This window comes from Panicum hallii, chromosome 9, assembly GCF_002211085.1.
Source record: "Panicum hallii strain FIL2 chromosome 9, PHallii_v3.1, whole genome shotgun sequence".
Taxonomy (NCBI): domain Eukaryota; kingdom Viridiplantae; phylum Streptophyta; class Magnoliopsida; order Poales; family Poaceae; genus Panicum; species Panicum hallii.
Window position 1 is genome coordinate 4139807 of NC_038050.1, and position 20541 is coordinate 4160347.

The 20541-nt window shown below is 49.6% G+C and overlaps 4 protein-coding genes and 1 non-coding gene across 6 annotated transcripts; 4 read left to right on the top strand and 1 right to left on the bottom strand.

The window, feature by feature from the left end:
• The first annotated feature begins 637 nt into the window (after window positions 1–637).
• Window positions 638–1576, top strand: LOC112876922 (probable calcium-binding protein CML41). The gene has a single exon (XM_025941102.1). The coding sequence runs from the start codon at window positions 727–729 to the stop codon at window positions 1261–1263; it is 537 nt and encodes a 178-aa protein (XP_025796887.1). The 5' UTR covers window positions 638–726; the 3' UTR covers window positions 1264–1576.
• A 130-nt stretch (window positions 1577–1706) lies between these two features.
• LOC112876919 (BTB/POZ domain-containing protein At3g50780) lies at window positions 1707–5522 on the bottom strand. 2 transcript variants are annotated; one of them, XM_025941097.1, is made up of 3 exons: window positions 5255–5522; window positions 3704–4400; window positions 1707–3039 (listed from the first exon to the last, which is right to left on the bottom strand). In XM_025941097.1, exons 2-3 carry the CDS (start codon window positions 4334–4336, stop codon window positions 2092–2094), a joined length of 1581 nt encoding a protein of 526 aa, XP_025796882.1. In that variant the 5' UTR covers window positions 4337–4400; window positions 5255–5522; the 3' UTR covers window positions 1707–2091. The 2 variants fall into 2 exon arrangements, with proteins under 2 accessions (XP_025796882.1, XP_025796883.1); XM_025941098.1 differs by lacking the exon at window positions 5255–5522 and adding an exon at window positions 4907–5229.
• Window positions 5523–8298: 2776 nt separating this feature from the next.
• On the top strand, window positions 8299–8372 carry TRNAE-UUC. Its single transcript has one exon. It is a non-coding gene; the product is annotated as a tRNA-Glu (tRNA).
• A 1237-nt stretch (window positions 8373–9609) lies between these two features.
• LOC112876921 (30S ribosomal protein S9, chloroplastic) lies at window positions 9610–11709 on the top strand. Its single transcript, XM_025941101.1, has 2 exons — window positions 9610–10082; window positions 11279–11709. The coding sequence occupies exons 1-2, from the start codon at window positions 9693–9695 to the stop codon at window positions 11564–11566; spliced, it is 678 nt and encodes a 225-aa protein (XP_025796886.1). The 5' UTR covers window positions 9610–9692; the 3' UTR covers window positions 11567–11709.
• A 625-nt stretch (window positions 11710–12334) lies between these two features.
• LOC112876920 lies at window positions 12335–16035 on the top strand. Its single transcript, XM_025941099.1, has 6 exons — window positions 12335–12729; window positions 13367–13569; window positions 13817–13993; window positions 14075–14230; window positions 14436–14712; window positions 15475–16035. Exons 1-6 carry the CDS (start codon window positions 12411–12413, stop codon window positions 15711–15713), a joined length of 1371 nt encoding a protein of 456 aa, XP_025796884.1. The 5' UTR covers window positions 12335–12410; the 3' UTR covers window positions 15714–16035.
• Window positions 16036–20541: the final 4506 nt, after the last annotated feature.

Consider the following 20541-nt stretch of genomic DNA (forward strand, 5'->3'; position numbering starts at 1 on the left):
TCAATATCCGCAATGGAAATCTGAACTTGACATCTGAACATTGCAAGATCAAGAACAGTCATTTTGAACTCCAAGATGATTGCATTCCTAGCTTCAGATTTCTTCTCAGTTCTCTCTATTTGAAAGCGTGAAGACACGCCATATGCCATGTCTGCACTCTGCTGCAAAGATCACTGCCTCGCTGCATCACCTGTTTTGCATCTTGCCAGCAGCTTCTGCATGCCTGCAAACACTGAATTTTTCAGTGAAATCAAGTCTGGCCCATCACTTGTCAGGTCCAGGCGCTCCCAAACGGGAAATTCAAATGCTGAACCACCACCGGGATCTCGAAGCCCATAACTAAATCACGGATTCCGAGATATTGTTGTTCGGTGGGCGGCGGCGCGGGGATCGTGAGCACATGATCACGTTGTCTGATGGGAGTTAGATAATGCCAAGCTGACAGATTCTGATGAGGGAGGTAGTTGCAACGCAGGCCCAACTAACTTCTCATCAAGACCGGTCAAAACCCCACACAAAGATGCATGGCATGGGCGGCAGCTTCTTCGTCTTCATCGCATCGCAGCAGGCAGCAGCTGACCTGCGCGCCTATAAAAGGAGGCCGCTGGACTTGGTTCTTGTATACCTGCACCTGCAGTGCACAAGCGAAGTGACACTGAGACAAGCTAAGTGTACAGGATTACATCTTCCTAGTTGTTGCAGGAGTTGAGTTGCGAGAGCACACCAATGGCGAAGCGGGCGTCGAGCAAACGGAGCTTCAGGCTGCCCTTCATGTGCGGGCAGTCGGACGTTGCCAGCACGCGTGGCGCGGCCGTCACGCGGTCGTCCTCGTCGTCGTTCGGTAGGGGTTCCGGGTCCAGCTCCAGCTCCAGCAGTAGGCACTCCGAGCTGCAGCGGATCTTCCAGCACTTCGACAGGGACAACGACGGCAAGATCTCCGGCGCCGAGCTGCGCGCCTTCTTCGTGTCCATGGGCGACGACATGCCGTCGTCGTGTGGCGACGGCGGCTACATGCTGGACTTCGCCGGGTTCGTGACGCTGATGGAGAGGGAGGGCGGCCAGGAGGAGGACCTGCGGCGGGCGTTCGAGGTGTTCAACGCCGTGGAGTCCGCGGGCAGGATCACCGCCAGAGGCCTGCAGAGGGTGCTCGCCCAGCTCGGCGACAAGCGCTCCGTTGCAGACTGCGAGGCCATGATCCGGGCCTACGACGTCGACGGCGACGGTGGCCTCGATTTCCACGAGTTCCAGAGGATGATGAGCTAACTGAAACCAGCTTATATAGTCAGAGTCTTCAATTTCAGAGCCCTGAAGAATGAAAGGGTTGTTTATAAGTCTGCATCCAGATGAGCCAAAGCCAATGAAAGTTGCTACAAGGCAAAGGAGTCGTCTACATGGATGATCTCCTGCTTGGTTGAAGCAACTTGCTGTCTCATCTTGTGTTGTTTGGTGTGTCACACCAGTGTATCAGTAAAGTTACAATTGATCCTTTTTTCCCAAGCACTGCTATTTGTTCAGATGTACTTCAAATTATCTCTCTTCTTTTTTCAGAATTTTCACCTGCGTAAGGTAGAGGTTAAAAAATAATTTTATTCAGCAATTTTATATTTTTTTCACTGATCTTGAACTTGGATTATTGGGCAAGCGTCCAGACAATATTAACACATGAAAACCCATATGTTTTCACTTTAGAAGAACACAATCACTGCAAAAATCTTTACAGTTGCATGACTGCATCAAAGGCATTGAGTTTGTACATAAGATCCTTAAGACCTTAATGCAGTAGCATTAATATCGCACAACGTTGTAAGAAGCAACAAACGGATGCCTGGTGATATACAGATCAGAGAACAAATTCTGTACCCAGAATTCAGAGAGCTTCACATGCATATGAAGCATCCCAAGCACAATGCACACATTGCCTTTTCTCAAGCCCCACGAGTCAAGAGTACTAATCCTACCCTACACCCCCATTTTCTTCCACATACTGGGGATCTCCCAAACAGCCTGCCTTGTAAGAAATTAGCACTCTAATTTCTGATCAATATGCTACATTAGGAAACAAGGCTATTTCTTTTGCAACCAATTGATATCTCAACTCCGACCCGATTGCGGTCGATTACCTTGTTGATCAGCATAAGGCCTTATAAAAGTCCTCCTCCACCAAACCTCAAAGGCCTTCTGGAGATTTGGGCAGCTATCCCCAACCTTCAAGAACTTCCCAAGCCATGAGAGCAGGATTGTCTGCTGATCCTCCAGCGGGAGCGTCAAGATGGTCCGCCCGATCCCTTCCTCCACCACTTTCCGATCGAATGACCTGCATCCGTGCTGCAACCAGTTATAGTCATCCATGAGAGGCTGCAACCAGATGTCCAAGAGAAGCCGTCGTGTGTCCTTTGAAGGAAGCATCTCTCCTTTCCCAATTGCCACAAAAAGCCTCGCCGTCACACAGCTGACAAGGTGGCGTGACTTGACTGGTAACTTGGAGTGGAGCCCCGCCAAGTCACGTTGGCTAGCCCACATGACCGCGAAGTCATCAGCAGCATTCCTGTCAGCTAAAATCTCAGCTAACCATAGGAGATTATCTGCTTCCAGCGCAATTTGTCGGAAAACTGGTTCTTTAATATTCAGAGATTGCTCGGCAAAATCGCTGTCAGTTGCTTGCTGAAACAAGGTCAACAAGGACTCCAGGCAGTTCTGACATGATCTGTAGAGAGTCTCAGCACATAAGTCAGAAGATTCACCAGTACACGTAGTGCTATTCTCTTTCAGAAGCTTCTGTACCAAGGACTTCATCTCACGCCGCCCCCTATCCTCATTGCTTCTCAAAACTAATTCAATGATATGTGAAAATGTGTCATTTGGTGGGGTTGTTAGATCAGATGCTACCCTCTTCAGTACAGGACTAACACCATAGTTCTCACTCTGCAGATTCCTAATAGACGAGACCACATTCTCTTCTTCTTCACCGACCCAAGGGACAGCTTCCAAGTAATATAAGCATGAAATAACGCACGCTCGGAAACCTAACAACTCCGCAACCTGCAGAGCAAAAAGGGGAAAATCACTAAGAGAACAGTAAAATATAACTAGAAGAAAAGGAGCATTTGTTCTGACTTCTGAAGACTCCAGATTGGTCGATCCTAATTTAAGACACCACACTAGCATGGTATGGCCAGGGTCCATCTAGTCATGGGTCTGTTGGTGCAATTATCTTTCTGTGCCATTTGTGCTCCATAAAGCAATCACATAATGCACGACAGCCTGTCTAGCTTGAAATTTGTCCCAACCCCCACCAACTGGTATGTGCAAAATATATAGTACGATGCAGTCTTTGTCAGCTTCCATTAATTAAGTGGCATGTTGTAATATTATGGGTATAGCAGACAATATCCCTTTGATGTAACAGCATGAACCGGACATGCAGGCACCATTCATTTGCACTGAATAATGGCTTCTTTTTATATATGAGGATTGTTAGTTTATTACTAACAGTTGCTCATGATCATGCTTCTATAAGGCAAATACTGCCTCCAGTAAAATATTAGTGGCCTTTAGACTTGCAAAAGTGAATAATGACACTTTGAACTCTAAATTCCGGGGCGATGCTTTGATATTGAATAATGACACTAAATATGCAAATCATACCAACTTTACTCAGCACTAGGGTTAAAACTACAGAATGAAATTTTTAACAGGAGCAAACCTTCAAGATTCGTAGGACGCGCGGAACAGTTTGCTTGATCAGCCTCTGCTTGACATCGCTGCAGTACATCAACCCAACAGTCTCAACATAAATCTCTACATCGTCACAATCAGTCACCTCTACACTCGACACTGGAGATTGCCTTGAGAGCTTATCAGCAAAGAAGGTGCTGTTTTCAGCTAGGATGTTCTTGTGGACACTCATCTTAACTGCAACTCCATCCTTACCATACAGCACAACCTTCAAGTCACTCATCTCAAGCTGGCCAAATCCAACAGATACCTTGTGCTGCTTCTGTGGCCTTTCATTCACTGCCTTTGGTGGATTAGCTGCGGCATTCTCCCCAGACAAGCATCTCTGCTCCTCTGAATTGATTTTAGACCTTGTAGGAGTCGAATGAGTTCGTCTCTCTGATGAGATTGTTGGTGCCCTTTGAATCGATGAGGCCTTTGATGCAGGAGGGGAGGCACCGCCTTTGGTTTTTGCCTGCTGGTTTTGGTTCTTCGCCGTCTTCTGGAGCACAGCCTGGGATGGGCAGCACCAGAATCCTTCTGGAGTTACAGCAATGGGAACATTTCTGATCTTTGTTGTTCGGGCATCGAGACTTGCTGTTGCAGGCTTCAATTCCGCCATGTTGCCTTCAGAAGCTTAATATCAGTTATGATACCAAGTACACAAGTATCAGTTCTTCATAAACCTGAGCAGCAATCCACAAGAGTTAAATTGACGAAACTGAAGTTGCGATTATGATTGAAGTAGGTCATGTACAAGAACATATTGCTCACAAAGTGACTAAAAAACCAACGAAGTATATACTGTCTTCTGACTGAGCACTAATTGCAACCCCTAGAATGCCAAATTATGCGTCCCCCAATTTCACCAGAGTAGTAAGAACTTCAGAGCTCAGAGTCATCTTTGAATCATGAAAAAATTGCTAAAAGTAGCAGGAATTACTAGGCAAATTCAGAACTAAAACCATCTTGGAATAGAATCAAACATGCAACAAGACTAAACGTCCCTGTTGTTCTGCAACCCGATACATGGATACCCAATTCTTCTACAGCAAATTGGCATGTTCATCATAAATCACCCCAAAAAACGCCGCCAGACCAAAACACAAAACCACCTGAAATTCCGTAACTGACGTGCCCAAGAGCACCAGTAAGGCAAAAACTGAAAAACAACCAACAAGGCCACACGTACCTCACCAAAACGATCCTCCTCTCTCCTTCTCTCCAGAGTCCAAAACCAGAAACAAAATCCCCTCAAAATTTCAACCCGTCACGAGCATCCGCGAAACCCACCGAGAGGCCAGCGCTTGGAACCCTCCCCTCACTCGCTGCAGCCCGGCGGCAGCCGTAATAAAGACGGGGCCCTGCCTGCTCCAGCATCTACCTATCCAGCCAGCCGGGCGCGAGTGACGGGAACCTCACATCATCTCTTTCCCCCAAAGCCAGCCGGAGAAAGACGAGGAAGGAGGCAGCGAAAAAGCAACGGAAGGGAAAGAGCGCAAAGGGGAGAGCGGCAGCAGCAGCTTCTTTTGAGCTTTACCTGATGAGTGGTGTCCTCGCTTTAACCGTCTACGACGCCACACCCGCCATCATGGCCCCTCCCTCCCTCCTGCCCTTTCTGAATTTCTTCTAGGATTCCTCCTCCCCACCTCTGCTCGTCTTCTTCCTCCTCCCGCTCCCTCTCCTCTTTATCCCGCTTGTGGCTGCGTGTGCCCCTCCCCTCCCCGCTCGTTTTGCAGCTGTACCACCCCCGAGAGGCAGAGTACTGCCGCTGCAGCGGCTGCTTGGTGTGCTCCGGACACCTCACTCCCAACAGTATCCCAACTGGGCACGAATTCTACCAGTATCGCCTGGTTTTTACTCCCCTGTCCGTCGCCATCGGTAGCTCACTTGTGCCCGGCTCGTAGCGCGGGTCCCACCCGCAGTGTCACGTCCCGCTCCCGCCAGTCACGTCCGATTAGGCTTGCGATTAACCCCACTCCCCGATGCTGCGTAAAAAATTTACCGCCCTCGGGCACCGCTCGTCGTTTGGTTTTTACCGCCCCTCGGCGCGGCGGCACAGTACTGCGAACTGCAACTTTTACCTCGCTGGAAGGGTAATCTGCCTCGGCATCCGGCCTGCGTGGTTCGCCCCGAGAAGCCTTTTGATCACGTGCACGCGCTGGTCGATCCGCGGTTTAGCCTGCTGCAACGGTGGATTACGCGCTTGTTTTCACTACTCCTTGTATAGCAGTAAAACGAGTTTTTAATCACCGCAACCCAGGTGCTCCTCGCCTTCCGATTAAAATTCAGGCCGGGTGTGCAGTGCAGCGCATCACACGATCCGCGCCAGATCAGCACTGATGCTAGAGAGGAGATTCTTCTTGCGGCAACTTTGAAGCATGTCGGCACGATCGCGTGAGAGGAACTCATCATCAGGAGGACGAACGACGAGCACGCCCAGCTCGCCCGTTCAAATGATCCATCATTGTCCTAGGGCTTAGGGCGGAGTGGAGTACGCGAGCTAATGGCGGGTTTGGAGTAAAGGCCACTCGTCTTTGCCAGTTAAGTACGCTTGGAGTGTCAGTGATCGTCTGATCGAGAAGTGCGGAGACTGCAAACGCCGGGGGCATTTTTGGCACCAGAATTTGATTGCTGGATTAGAATCTACGTTGCCCAGGTTTGAATGTAACCTAGTACGGCGTACGGAGTAGGGGGGCAGCAACACCGAGTGGACTGGACTGTCGTGGGAGCCAGGACGAGAAGAGGACACTGGCAAGGAGGGAACCGCAAGGGCCAGCAGGAAATCCAAAGGGTTACCGAATGCCAAAGCAGGCGAGATCGGTGAATGGCGAGCGCAGAGGACACAGTGGTGGCACTCGAGTGTGGCAGAGATGCCAAAGAAGGCCCAAATGCCCGTTTGGTTTCACCGCACGCATCTGCATAGGCACTAGCATTTGCTCTCGGATTCGATGCGCTTTCTTTGAAACGGATTCAGCGTGCTGTTGCGTGCGATAGAGCGCTGGAGCACCTCCAAGCTCTTGAATAATTTGAGGAGCGGGTCACTCCTGGTGAGAATTGAGAGCACGGTTGGCGTGCCATCGGACGGTGGAATGGCAGCGTGTTTTGCGTGCTCCAACGGCCCAACCGATGCGTCTGTGTTTGACCAAAAATGCGGCACCACAAACTCCCTGTTCAAATTGAGGCACGGCTAGGCTCGTTTCACGCAACGGCTTGCTTCGCGGCATGGAGGGTCAAAACAACACGACGACTCTGCGTGCCACGGCGTGTGGAGTCTTAAGCTGTCGATTCTTCCTTTGGCCTAAAGCTCTTTCCCTCCGTTTGCCTTTTTCTTTCTCCGTTGTTTCGATTTGATAGCAGGCCAGCAGCAGAAGAGTGGTTCCAGCCTTGAGCCTCTGCTTTTAGTTCGAACCTGAAACCTTTTTTGATCGTTGTTACAGCCAAGGGATTTGAACTTTTGGGTTTCAAGTTTGAAACCGTATGGTTCCAGGCTTCCAGCCGAGCTGGCGGCCTGGGTTCTCGTTGGGCGCCATTATTAATTCGCCTTTGCCTTTCGCTTTTCGAAAAGTCCGATCGATTAATTAGGTGCGAAATCAGCTTTTGTTTTGCGAAAGGGCAAAATTCTAAAGGTCGAGGTACACTGGGTGGAAGGAGGAGTTGCATTCCACCTTTATTTTAGGACGGAAATGGTAAAACCAATTGGATGGGATCCGTTTACTGGAAATAAAACCGAGCACTTTTTTAGGTGGAACAAGACGGTGAATGAACCACTCCGTTCTTCGCTGAAAGAGGCGACCAGATTGTTTGCTCTGGAGGCCGAAATAGAATGGTAAAAATGGTGATGTCCATGCCATGCTCATGCCCTTGGCAGTCTTTGGGGCAGGATGGCTGAACCTGAACCGGCAGAATGGGAGACACCTGGGGCAGGGATGGCTAGCGTGACGTGAGGGCCCTGGCGCGTACGACGGGTGAGCCGAGCGGCATGACGTCGCGGCGCGCCCGGGCTCCCCTTGTCCTTGGTCACCGCGTGCCGCTCTCCCCTGCCCTCGGGATATCTCGCGCGCGCGTGCAGGCGCCGGCATCACGGGCGCGTGCCCCAGCGCTCGCGTCCGCCTCCTCCTTGGCGCTCCCTCGTGGTACTGGTGCCGTCGTGCGGCTTCTAGCCCTGCACACGTAGCAAAAAGGCTAGGACAGGACAGGAGGCACCGTTTGCTTGCGTGCTGCTGCCGACTGCCGTGCGCCCATGCCGGCGACGCCGCCCAACACCCGTGCACATGCCGTCCGTCTTGTTACTCTTTGCCCTCTTGCGCGCTTGGCTGTGTGGGTGGTGTCATCTGTGCAACGTGATGGATGGATGATTCGTCCGTTCCCTTTAGGGAGCGCGGCACGCAGCTGGTCTGAAAAACCAATCATGCCTTCATCCTGACATGAGCGCTCCATGTTGCTGGTGTTTTTTTTAAAAAATATTTCTGTGTGATGGGCAGCACATGCAAAGCAAAGCTAGCTTATGATTCTGCATTTGTCCTAAAGACGGCAAAGCAATGCTCGCGGTCATAACCTCTACAGATATGAATCCATCACAGATCCATTGTCGTCTAGTCCGGTTAGGATACCTGGCTTTCACCCAGGCGACCCGGGTTCAAATCCCGGCAATGGAAGTTTTTTTTTTGCTTTTTTTTTGAAGCTTTAGCCCATGGCCTGCTTGTGACTTCTTGATGCCCAATACAGCCCATTTGTTTAATGGGCAGTCAGGGCTTGCAAAAATCCAAGTTCCCCGTAAAATGAAAGGGGTCCGCGACTCCGAGACTTTCATATTTTTTTAAGCAAAGGTTACCCGTTTTATTCCAAATCGGAGATAAAACGTACGAGTTCAAGTATTCACGTATTCGAAGCGCGCCCGCTCAATACCCTACAAGATGAAACTCAACGCAACACTCGCTAGCTCTCCGCTAACAGGAACACTATTGGTGATCTTCCTGCGACTTTGTCTTACCTTTTAGCTTACAAAATCTCTTGTTTCTGCTGAGAGAGAGAGAGAGGGGGTAATATGGATAGCTGATAAAAATTCTAACTTTCCAAAATATTTCATTTACAAAAAAGAATCTAACAAAAAAAATTGATCAAATGATAAGAGACTTTATTTTGCATCCTTAACTTTTTCCTTGCGGGCAACCTTTTTACCTGTGGGCGTATTACAATGACTTTTTTTTGAACGAACAAATGGGCGTATTACAATGATTTATACCAAGACATTTTGTGGTTTCTCTTGCATGGGGGCGCAGCTAGATCTTCTCCTACTTATTACAAGGATAGAGCTATTGTCATTTTATATCCAGATTCTATCGGAAGCTATATACCAATTTGTTGGTAATATTTTGTAACATCCAATTTGTTCCACACAATTGTGATTGTAGTAAAGCTACATAGTTACATGATAAATAGACCTTTATTCAATGGTTTGTGCATGTGGATGTGTTATGAACAACATATTTTGAGCTTTAGAGTGTTTGAAAAATATAGGAGGAAAAAATATCATGTAATTCAGTACTACATACGTTTTGAAATGTAGATCAGTATAGTTTTTGTCATCTACAATGTCGAATGCTTATTTCACATTGGATTTAGTGCAACTTATCTGAGGGTGTAATTTTTTTAAACTTAATTAAAATTAGAGAAAATTGATTTAGGATAAAATTAAATGACTTATATTTTGGAACTGAACAAATACAAATTTGGACTAAGCCTAAAAATGATATGATCCCATTTGCAAACCCCTCTAATGCAATGCAAAGACAGGTTAGGGCATCTTAAATCTCGGCCCTTGACTTCCAGTCCAGTGGCTGAGAACAGGCGAGTAATGCCGGAATCCGCAGACAAGCACAGAGGCAGCACGGCGCTAGCTTTATCCCTCTCGCCGCGGCCCTCCCTATCCAAAGCGCTGAGCCGCTCGCCCGCCCCCCATCAGCGCACGCCGAAGCATGGCGCTCTCCGTCTCCTCCCTCGCCGCCGCCCTCTCCCACCTCTCCCTCCCCTCCACCTCCACCTCCAAGCCCCACCAGGCCTCCCTCCTCCGCCTCCACCCCTCCACCTCTCGCCGCGCCGTCAGCCTCGCGCTCCGCGCCTCCGCGGCCGAGGCCGCCGAGCCGGCCGAGGCGGGCCTGCCCGCGGAGGAGGTGGTGGCCGTCGAGGAGGAGGCGGAGGAGGATGCGCTGTCGGGCTTCGCGCTGCGGAAGTACGTCAAGCAGCGGCTGCCGGGCGGCTTCGCGGCGCAGCGGATCACCGCCACGGGCCGCCGCAAGACGGCCATCGCCCGCGTCGTGCTCCAGGAGGGCACCGGCAAGGTCTTCATCAACTTCCGCGACGCTAAGGTGACTGCCCAGTGACTCTTTACCAGAGATGCACTCGCTGATTTCACCATTGTAGCACCATTTCGTTGTCTGGCCCGCGTTGCGACCTGTAGTATTATCCTGCAATTGGTTAGCACCAAGCACCATCGAGTTTCAGGACATGAGCTAATTAGGAGTTGTTCCGTGGACAAGAAAGTGCTGCAAAAATGATCGTTACCAATGTCTGTGAATGTGTCCATTATAGTACTACCAGTAGTAGCAATAGCTAAGAAATCTGAAAGAAGCATAGATATGGCTCACAATTTTAAATGGCAACCTGTCAGTTAAAAAAGAGAGAGAAAGAAACTCAAACGGCAAACTGAAGGAGGAGGAAACAGACAAAAGTCGCATGTATTGTCAAACATTGGAATCTACAAGTATGGGTATTTTCGCCAAGCACAGTGAGGGGTTAACAATAGGCTTTGTGAATGAAGTTGCTTTGATACTATTTCATTACCTGAAAACAAGACTGAAGTCATTTTTTTTGCACAAAGTTTTGGCGAGTAAGACATAGGAGGCTACCACATTCGTATTGCACTTCCTTTAAAAGGAGGATCATCTCGCAAAGTTAACATACTTGTCAACTTGCTTTTCAGTCTGTGTTACAATCATCTCTATGGGTTTGCCTTCATTGGTATTGTCAGCTTCAAAGGCAACTGTTTTTGGGCACGCTTGATCATAAATCAGTCTGAATCTGATTTCTAGTTTGCCAGTGCTTAGGATGTAGGGATTGTTCTCTGTAATTTTTTTTTTGAATTCCTTTCTTCATTTGATTGAGAATTGATATATAGGAGTTGATCATGATATGCACGGGCACAAGTTTTGCGCAAATCTGCAATGTTAATATGACCCTTTCTGTTAAGTTATTGAGGAATGTACAGTACTGAATTCCGTCAGTTTCATGAAAACAGTTGCCTCGCAGCCATGATATTGTCTACACCTTGGATGGATTATCTGAATTGTAGTGTCACTTTAGTTTAGCAATGCATCAAGGTTTAAAGACCACTGAAAGAGCCTAGAGGTTCATTTCCAGCCACTTTCTCATCGGGCAGGTTCATATAACACATGTATTAAATTATTAATGTGAACTGAAAGCACAATTTCAATCAAGTCAACTGATTTAGTTGAAGAAGATTTTTTGATTCACTGTACTTACCGAAGTTCTTCAAAATATGCAGGAGTATCTGCAGGGAAACCCAATGTGGATGGAGTACTGCAAGGTCCCCTTGGTGACTCTCGGATTTGAGAACAACTACGACATCTTCGTCAAAGTTCATGGGGGTGGTTTGTCAGGCCAGGCCCAGGCAATTTGCCTTGGCGTCGCCCGTGCGCTAGTGAAGATCAGCACTGCTAACAAGGTTCCTCTTAGATCTGAAGGTTTGCTGACGAGAGACACCCGTATTGTTGAAAGGAAGAAGGCTGGTCTCAAGAAGGCACGCAAGCGCCCACAGTTCTCAAAGCGTTGAGGGTGCTCAATTGTTCTTACAGTTTTTTCAGTTCCATCTTTCACCACTCAGAAAGCCCTTCTGTATCATTTGCTGTGCAAATTCTGTAATGGACGCCACATATCTGTAATAGTCGATTCTTGAAAGCAGTTTTCCTGAAATCATTCTCCAAGCTTCATAAGTTCAGCTAACTATATCCTTGCACTGGACAAATCGTAGTGAACTCATAATACCCTCATGAGTTTTCTTAAAACATGATAAGCTCTTTTTCAGGATGAAAATAGTGTCATTGTTATTGCATCATTTTTGGTCTGAAAGTTGAAATACACTGTGTTCTGGATCATGATCTGCTTGTGATTGTAGTCATGCTGTAGTTGCTTTGACTGAACAAGAACATGTGAGGGCAGGTCTGAACCTAACATGAATTGCTACCAGTAATAATAGGGTGGTAACGGATCATAACCCAAGTGCCCTCTTCACAATCCAACTTAGCCTTATATATTTTCAGCTTAAAATTGTATAAGATCAGAACCCGGCCCTTAGATTATTTAGGCTAAAATTTAAAGCCCTTTTACCACCCCGCCCTAATATCCTTCACAATTTAGGCTAGTGCTAGTTTCTGCTGGTGCAAACAGATATGCATACAATTTTGGATTTTCTTTTTTTACAGATGTACATACACATATTAAAATAAAATCGTGGTGCTCGCGGATGTGTGCAAACCGACCGAGCCGCCCACCCCAAGTCGAACGGCCCAACCCAGCCCAATGCACCTTGCCCACGACCGAAGCCAACCGGCCCGAGTGCCCCACCCTTCTTCTTCCGTTCCCACTCCCGGGACTCCCCCCCTGGCACAACTCCGGCCATGCCGTCGTCGTCGTCGCTGATCCAAGGCATCTCCATCTCCGTCTCCGACGACGACGAGGCCACCGGGAAGGTGCGCGTACGCGTCCGCCGCAAGCGCTCCCGCGCCTCCGTCTCTGCTTCCGCCCGCCGCCGCCGCCTTCTCTTCCGCACCGCGCGGCTGGGCGTGCCGCTCCTCCTGGCCGCCCTCGCCGTCTCCCTCCTCCTCTACGAGTCCTACCGCCTAACCCCTTCCCACTCCCCACCACTGCCCCCGCCATCCTTCACGGACTTCGGCGACCTCTCCCGCGCCGCCCGCGCCGCTGGTAGCCCCAGGAAGTGTAAGCCCGCGCTCGATCCTTAAACCCTTTAAATTCCTGTGGGTAGAACCGCGTCTTAGTTTAATTATTTACTTGGTACTTCTAATTTGGGAGTACATGGTGGTATGACTGTTTTATAATGCGATGCTCGGTTTGTTCAGTGGAGTGATTTTATTATTAGGATACGAGTGTGCTGACCTGTCTAGGAGTAGTTTTATATCGAGCTATTGTCTTTGTTCTTACTATGAATGATGTGATCTGATTATTCTCTCCTAGTATCTACCGCATAGTATCCACTTGCTTTCTGTACATATAGTTTTGTTACATTGAGGATGTGGGCATAGACAATCTCAGTTGTATTTCAAGAGCCTGTGTATAAAACTTATTACTACCGTGTAGCCATTAGACAATGCTGATTGACTAAACTAGACTGGAGAACAATTTACAGTACAGTACTACTTTTACCTGCAGAAGCAAATATAAAGATATACTATGCAATTTGTTTAGCGCTTCTTGCTCACATGCTTTAGTAGTTCTTCCGGTCATAGTAGAATTTTCTTTCCTTTTCTTGTGCTTTCCTTCCTTGCACTTATAGAATTTTAATACAATAACTAAGACATGTACTCTGCTCATGAATCAAACGTTTTTGCATTGACAGCATGCTTGAAGCTTCTTGATCCTGAGAAGCTTCAAAATCTAGAGCTTCCAGAAATTCCTGAGACAAATATGTCAATCAAGGAAGTTGTGTACAGATCAAGTCTGCACCATATCGAAGATGATATACCGTCACATACAGAGAGTTCACGATTTAACTCGTTCACAGGATACCAGACACTCACTGAAAGAGAAGAAAGCTTCAAGGTTAAATTTCAGCATATCAATTTCGATGAGTTTTTAAAAATCTTCTGAGATTTTCTAGTCTCCCTGAAACTTCAAGATGTTTTAGTTGCCATGAAACTTTGCACCCATTTTACAATCTCAGGTCGTACATTCCCCTTATCCCATTCGGCAACTACCCGCAAAGTAGATATTGTATGGCCTACATTGTTAAATTGTTCAAATTATAGTGTTTTATTACATGCCATTCTCATTTTTGTGACGCTTACAGATCAAGGAAAGTATGACAGTGCATTGTGGCTTCTGTATTGAGAATGGAGGGTTCCAAGTTTCTGCTGTTGACAGAGAATATATGAGATATTGCAAAGTTGTTGTGGCAACCTGTGCGTTTGGTGGAGGTGACGACCTTCACCAGCCAATAGGGATGACAGAAAACTCTATCAGAAAGGTCTATTGTTACTCTTGTGCTGGATGTTAATGTCTTCAGCTTCTTTCCTTTTTACTGATAGATGCTTGGCATTTTTTCTAGGTTTGCTACGTCGCTTTCTGGGATGAAGTCACTCGTGCGTCTCAAGAGGAGGAAGGCAACAAGATTGGTGAAGACAACATGATTGGTCTATGGAGGATCATTCTTGTCAGCGATCTTCCTTTCTCAGATCAACGGTTGAATGGGAAAATTCCAAAGGTAAAAGTTGGAAAATTTGTGGCTCCATTGTCTTGTTTTCTGTAGATGAAAGTAGTGCAGTGTTTTGATGTCCTGCTGTATTCCTGAATAAGTAAACAGCTACACACATACTTGTATCTAAGTTTCTATACCTTCGCATAGTGGCTCACTGTAGATTATCATTTTCCACAAGCTGACTTCTTTTTTGGTGATTGTTCCTCATCAGCTGATAAGCCATCGCCTTTTCCCCATGGCACGATACTCAATCTGGGTGGATTCAAAATCTCAGTTCCGGAGAGATCCATTGGGAGTCCTTGAAGCCCTTCTGTGGCGTTCAAACTCTTCTCTAGCATTATCTGAACATGGAGCTCGGAGTAGCCTGTATGACGAGGCGAAAGCAATTGTTAAGAAACACAAAGCAACTCCAGAAGAAGTTGAAGTGCAGTTGGATCAGTACCGAGAGGATGGCATTCCTGATGAGAAAAGATTCAATGGGAAGAAAGGTGTGTCTCTCTTCTCAATATGCATACCACTGTTTACATCCTATAGTCTTATTATGTCTCATTTCTGTTTCTTTCGTACTAGTTCACTTTGGCATTTTTGGCATGCGGTTATGTTTCTTGACTTGTTTGGTGTCCGTAGTTTACATATCGACATTATTTCTTCATGCATCATCCTTCATCCGGTTTCTTAAACATTTCTCGAAGCCGATTCCAATTACATCCGGCTGTAATGCTATGCCCTTGCATCATGTCCCTATTAGTGCCCCTCACTGCTATGCAGCATATGATTTGCATTTTATCTCTTCTAGTTATTCCTGGTAGTAATTGTTTACCCTAGCAATCAGGACATCGGGCTACCAAACCTTTGCACACTTTGTAGCAATAAATAGAATAATACCATCCATCACTGTGGGCAACCACGCTTGTCGTTCATCAACTAATGTGCAGTACAACTGCTCAGCTGTAGTTGTGCAAAAGGAACAAGTAATAAAGTTGCCCAGTTGCATGCATTTAGCATAAAAGCGAGCTCCTTTTCTGTCACTGAACCAGTGATGCAGAGGAGGGCGCCCTCCGCACGCATTCCAGCCCCCATCAATCCCACCTGTGCGCTGGGTAGTAGAACCGGAACCACTGCCAAAGCAAGCCTAACGTAATGCTTCGCTTCAGAGACTCAGATCATGCACATCCTTTCCAGTGGTGGTCCTCGTTACGGTCCCGGTAATGGCAATTAACCCCGACCCGGTTTCGTTTTGCCTTTTACAGCGCTGGCAGAAGCTTCAGTGATCGTCCGGGATCACGCCCCGTCGACCAACCTCTTCATGTGCCTGTGGTTCAACGAGGTGGTGAGGTTCACGTCCCGGGATCAGCTGAGCTTCCCCTACGTCCTGCGGCGCCTGAGGCCGCCGGGCGTCCAACTGTTCCCGGTCTGCGCGCGCAAGGACCTGGTGAACAGCTTCGGCCACAGGCGCAAGGTGAAGCCGCTCGTCAAGGACGCGAGATGAGCTTCCGGATCGGCTCCTCTGCTCTGCTCTGGGGTCTCGTCTCGGTCGCAGCAAGCAGCTCGGCTGGGTAGTGCCTGACTAGTTACTGTCATAAGTATATGATTGTGCAGGTGGATTCTGACGTAGAGAAATTACAGCGAGAGCGCTGCCGTCGTCGAAGTAGTGCAGTGTAGGACTTTAGGTTAGTGTAGCGAAGGTTACAGCTGAGACGGCATGTTTGTGTCGTGGAAAGTTGCTTCAGGCAAAGCCGGCCTGAGCTTTTGCCAGTCTTCGTGGTGAGAAATTGGAGAATTCAGTCCCAAGATCCGGTCGTCCATCTTGATTCTTGACGGCACAGAATTAGCAGCGTTGTCTCCGTGCAGGTAATCGATCCCTCGCTCACTCTCCGTGGAGTTACTGCTTATCATTCAGAGCAATAATTGGGCGCCTACAAGCACGTACCTACTCGGAGTCCAGAGGCACGCCCCGACACAAGCAACAGCGACCGGGATTGGACAACAGAAAAGCAGCACGGCGCATGCATGCCACTGCACTCGTGGCCGTGTCCCGTGCGTATCGGCTGCTCCGAGCCGACGCCATCGGCCTGACCCATTCCTTCACCTCACCTCACCACCCGTGAATCCGAGGCCCTTCGGTGCCCTGTCTCGCCGTCTCGGCGTGCGCGACGCGGACGCCGACGAGGGACGCATGCATTCACTGCGGCCGGCAGGCATTAACCCGCGCGCGCCCTGGACTGCGCGGAGGAGAAGGTCAGGGGCCGGTAGGTGGCCATGAATGGGCTCTGGGCTCTGGCAAGGCTGTGTAGACTGCAGGGAGCGGCCGAGCCATGCCATGCTTGGCCGGAAAAGCGCTTGCTACAGGACAGCCGTTTTTGTTGCGGAGCGGGGGCAGCGGCGCTCCCCGTCAGCTGCCGGCGCGCAGGAACTGCCGGGAAACGCCGCTCGTAAGTCGTAACCGTGCGCAGGGGAGGGAAGGATCAGGGATCGGGAACGTGGGGGTGGGGATCGCTGCCGTGGCAAGCCCGGGACCAAGAGCGCACGTGAACTCAACCCAGCTGATCGCGCCACTCTGCTCATTGACCTCGCTCCGAAACAATCTGATCGCGAGCTGCCGCACTGTGTTTAGTGGGGTTGACGGGCACGTACTCATCATCGTCGTCTGCTGTCGGCTAGGCAGCTGGCTCAAGGGAGTCGCCGCGCCCGCGCACGCCCACGCTCATAGCCGTCGCCATGGCCGCCGAATCCAAGGCCACTTTGGAAAGTTCTCTCGAACCGTGCCGAGTGCCCGAGCGCACCGCGAATCCAAGGAAGGCCTTCAGAATCCAAAGTCCACGCCCACGCGTGTGCAGGCAGGCAGCCAGGCAGACGGCGCACGTAGGGGTCACGCTAAACGGAGACCCCGTCTTTCCGGCCAAAAGACGGCTGAAACCCGGGGTCTTTTACCCTTTCGCTTTGCCCTCACTCCTCTGCAATAGCTTTAGCCGCACTGCAGCAGTGAAGTGAGAGTATCTCCAAGTATCGGTCGTAGAATCTTGAACGGGAGGCCTTTCGTTTTACGCTTCCTTTTGGCCTTTTCTGGCGTAGACTTTCCCCTTTGCTCTCTTCCCTGCTCGCGTTACTTTCATGGCCGCCAACCCCCGTGTTAAAGATCGCCCGGCCGCACGGATGCAGCACCGGCAGGCTGCGCTTTCGCCGGGAGACGTGGAACCCGTGATTCCCGCGGCCGGCGCGCGCGAGATGTTCTGCTCTCGCTGAGATTAGTCGTCGCTGATGCGATTGGTCTTCGTGCTTTTGCTCGAAAGTTTAAAGTAAGCGAGTGTTCGTGTTGGTAATTGTGACGGCCTTGGAGATTTCCTGTCAAAGGCTATGGTTTTCTGCGTCGGATGTTCTTCCCCTGGCTCCGGCGGCCATGCCTTCTCTATTTCTTCAGGATTGCCAGCTGATGCCTTCTCTATCCGGCAAGCTCGGTGATGGCGTTGTTGACCTAAAACAATCCCCAGCTGCTCCGCACCTGCAACTCTGCAACAAGGCTGCAGCTGAACTGCTGGAGTCTGAAACTCTGACCAAAAGGCAAGAAAGAATCAAAGAATATTACGGTGGTGAGCTGGTGGATGATGATACTGTAACCAGGGAGTCAATACTGCTACTCCAGTACCGTCACTACCGCGGTGTGAAGTCGTGATCAATCATCATCAGCCGTGGACCTGTGGATACGATGCCACCATGCGAGCAGCACATCGGCATCGGATCCGCTTTTCTTTTGACCTCGCAATAAAGCGCGCGAGCGCGGCAGCGGCGCGCAGACCCAGACGGGCGGGCAGCAGAGATGGACGGACGGATGGATGCAGCGGAAGATTTGACAGGAAGGATCGGGCGTCGCTTGGCTCGGCCAGACGGCGACCTGCGTGCACAGCCGCGCGGCACATGCATCTTTCTTTCCGGGTTTCTCAAGAAGACCCATCCATTCCATGCATTGCAACCAAGCAAAAGCAGAGAGCTGCATTGTCTAGTCTCCTCCATGTGACATTTGACATTGGGAATCAAGATTCCAATCCCCATCACAGGCTGCCAAGTAGGATGTCTGTCTCCCAATCTTGTTACCTAGTGCCCACAAAGCGTATCTTGCATCCTTGCAGTCCAAATCACCATTGTCACCTTACGACTAATCTACAAGGAAAAAAAATGTGGTATTGCACGGTGTTAACATTTCTGAGAGCAAAGTGGCATCATCCTTACATGTCTCCGACATGTGGCCCTCCGCACCGCATGAGCTTTGACTCCGTTGTCTAAGCCGGTGACTGTCAGCTGTCGGAGCGGTAGTAGGAATGGCAACGTGAACGCCCACTCAGGTTTTTGGTGCCTAGCAACGAGCGATTGATCATGTGCCGCGCCGGGGGACGATCACCGATCAATCAGTCACCCATGGATTGACGTGGACAAGCCATGTGGTGGCCTGTGAAAAGATGGGGCGGCACGAACCTACTTCCCACAGGCCACAGCCCAAGGAGGGTGGCACACCGCACACTGTCACTGGGAGGGCAAAGCTGACCTCCGAGAAGCTGGCATGGAGGCCCCCCTCTTCTCCCCTTCCCTTGGCCCTCCCCATGGCAGCGATAAGGTAAGGGGCTGGGGGGAGAACGGCAGTCGGCAGGCTGCTCAAATTTGGCACGGCGTAAATCAAGTTGGCTTGTCTGTATTAGCAGGAACCGTTGCTAGTTGCCAACTGGCAGATTATCAGAGCGTTTCGTTAACTATTTTTGGTTTGCCATGAGGGGATTCATGCGTCGACAGACGACAGACCACGGTCCAGTATTTTGCGTTGAAGACAACGATCGTTGCATACGCCGACAGTCCACAGCCGTCGCTCCACACACAATCACCAAAAAGGCCCAGCCTTTCCTCCCTTTCCGCTGACCCCTTTTGCCACGCTGCGCTGCACCTGCACGGCTACACCTGCCTGACCTACCCTGCGCACGCCACGCCTCCCAAGTCCCCGCCCCCAGCTCGGCCGCCGGAGCACCGAACCGAACCCACCCGCGCACGCCCCGCCCAACAACGGCTCGCCGCCATGGGGAAGGCGAAATTCCCCGTGACAAGCGAGCGCCTCCCCGCAGCCACCGGACAAAGTGGTCGCGCCCCCGCCGCCGCCTGCTTTTCATGGTGGGCAGCGACGGCGAGGGGCCTGGGCCGCTCGGCCACGGCCAGGACGCGCGGGAGCGGACGAGAGGGAACGGGACAGGGGCAGCCAGCCACGCACGGCCTCCTTTACACCCCCCCCCCCTTTCGACCCTTTTGAGGCCGGACCCCATCTTTTCTTCCATTCTTTTGGGCCCCTCGCTTGTGTTACCCTAAAACTAGGCTTAAACAACGTGCTTTTGCACAAACGCGGCCTTGTCTTTAACGACTGTTTGTCTTTGCTGTAGGGGGTCTAGAGGTCTACTGCTGGTTACAATTCCTTTCTTTGTTTCGCGTCAATCCATTTGGTAGGACAAGCGGTGCTGTGGCAAGAGCACTTCTAGATGGAGCCACTTTAGGAGCCAAATGGCATATTTGCTCTGGTTTTCCTCTGTAGTGGTGATTTATGAGGCACAGCCTATGCTCGCATCGCAATGTGTATCCTTATTTTCTAGGTTTTTTTTGGAACGCATGCGATTTTGGAAAACTGAACTGGTGATGTAAAAGGTCAGGTTGGCGCTTGGGTCACTCATGCAACATCTGCACCGCTGGGCAAACCGATTGCTCCACAAATTTCAGTTTCTACGTTAGTAGTAGCCCTTTTCTTTCTTTCCAACTTGTAGTTTTGAATCTTGTAATGCGGCATCAAGTTTCAAGTCTGTTCTGAAAACCCTGAAAACTTTAAATATCATTGAAATAACAAAGGGCATTCTGTTTATGTTTTTATTTTCAAAAAAAAATATGTTTATGTTTCACCTTGTTCAGTGTCAGCCCTGCATCTTCCATACTCGTTATGGAGCATCTGCCATCTGTGCTTAACTGCTCCCGTTTCATGTGCTGGCCGGCACCGTCACCACTCACTAACTTCAGAAATCAAACTCATCTGGATATTGGATAGGGGTGACAGTGCAGGACAGAGATTTGTTTTTCGATAACCAGCACAGAGATTTGAAGTGCTCATGTCAGATAGATCTAGAAACTTAACCGCACCATTAACAACTCCAAAGTACGCTGCCCACTGCCACCACGCCAGCATCAACCACCAAGATTAAGCAAGCTCACACAGTGTCTCAAAACGGAATCCTTATAATATCCTAATGCTTTTGGCTTGTTTGTCGTCGTTTGGTGTGCACCTCACTCACCAACTGCTGCTA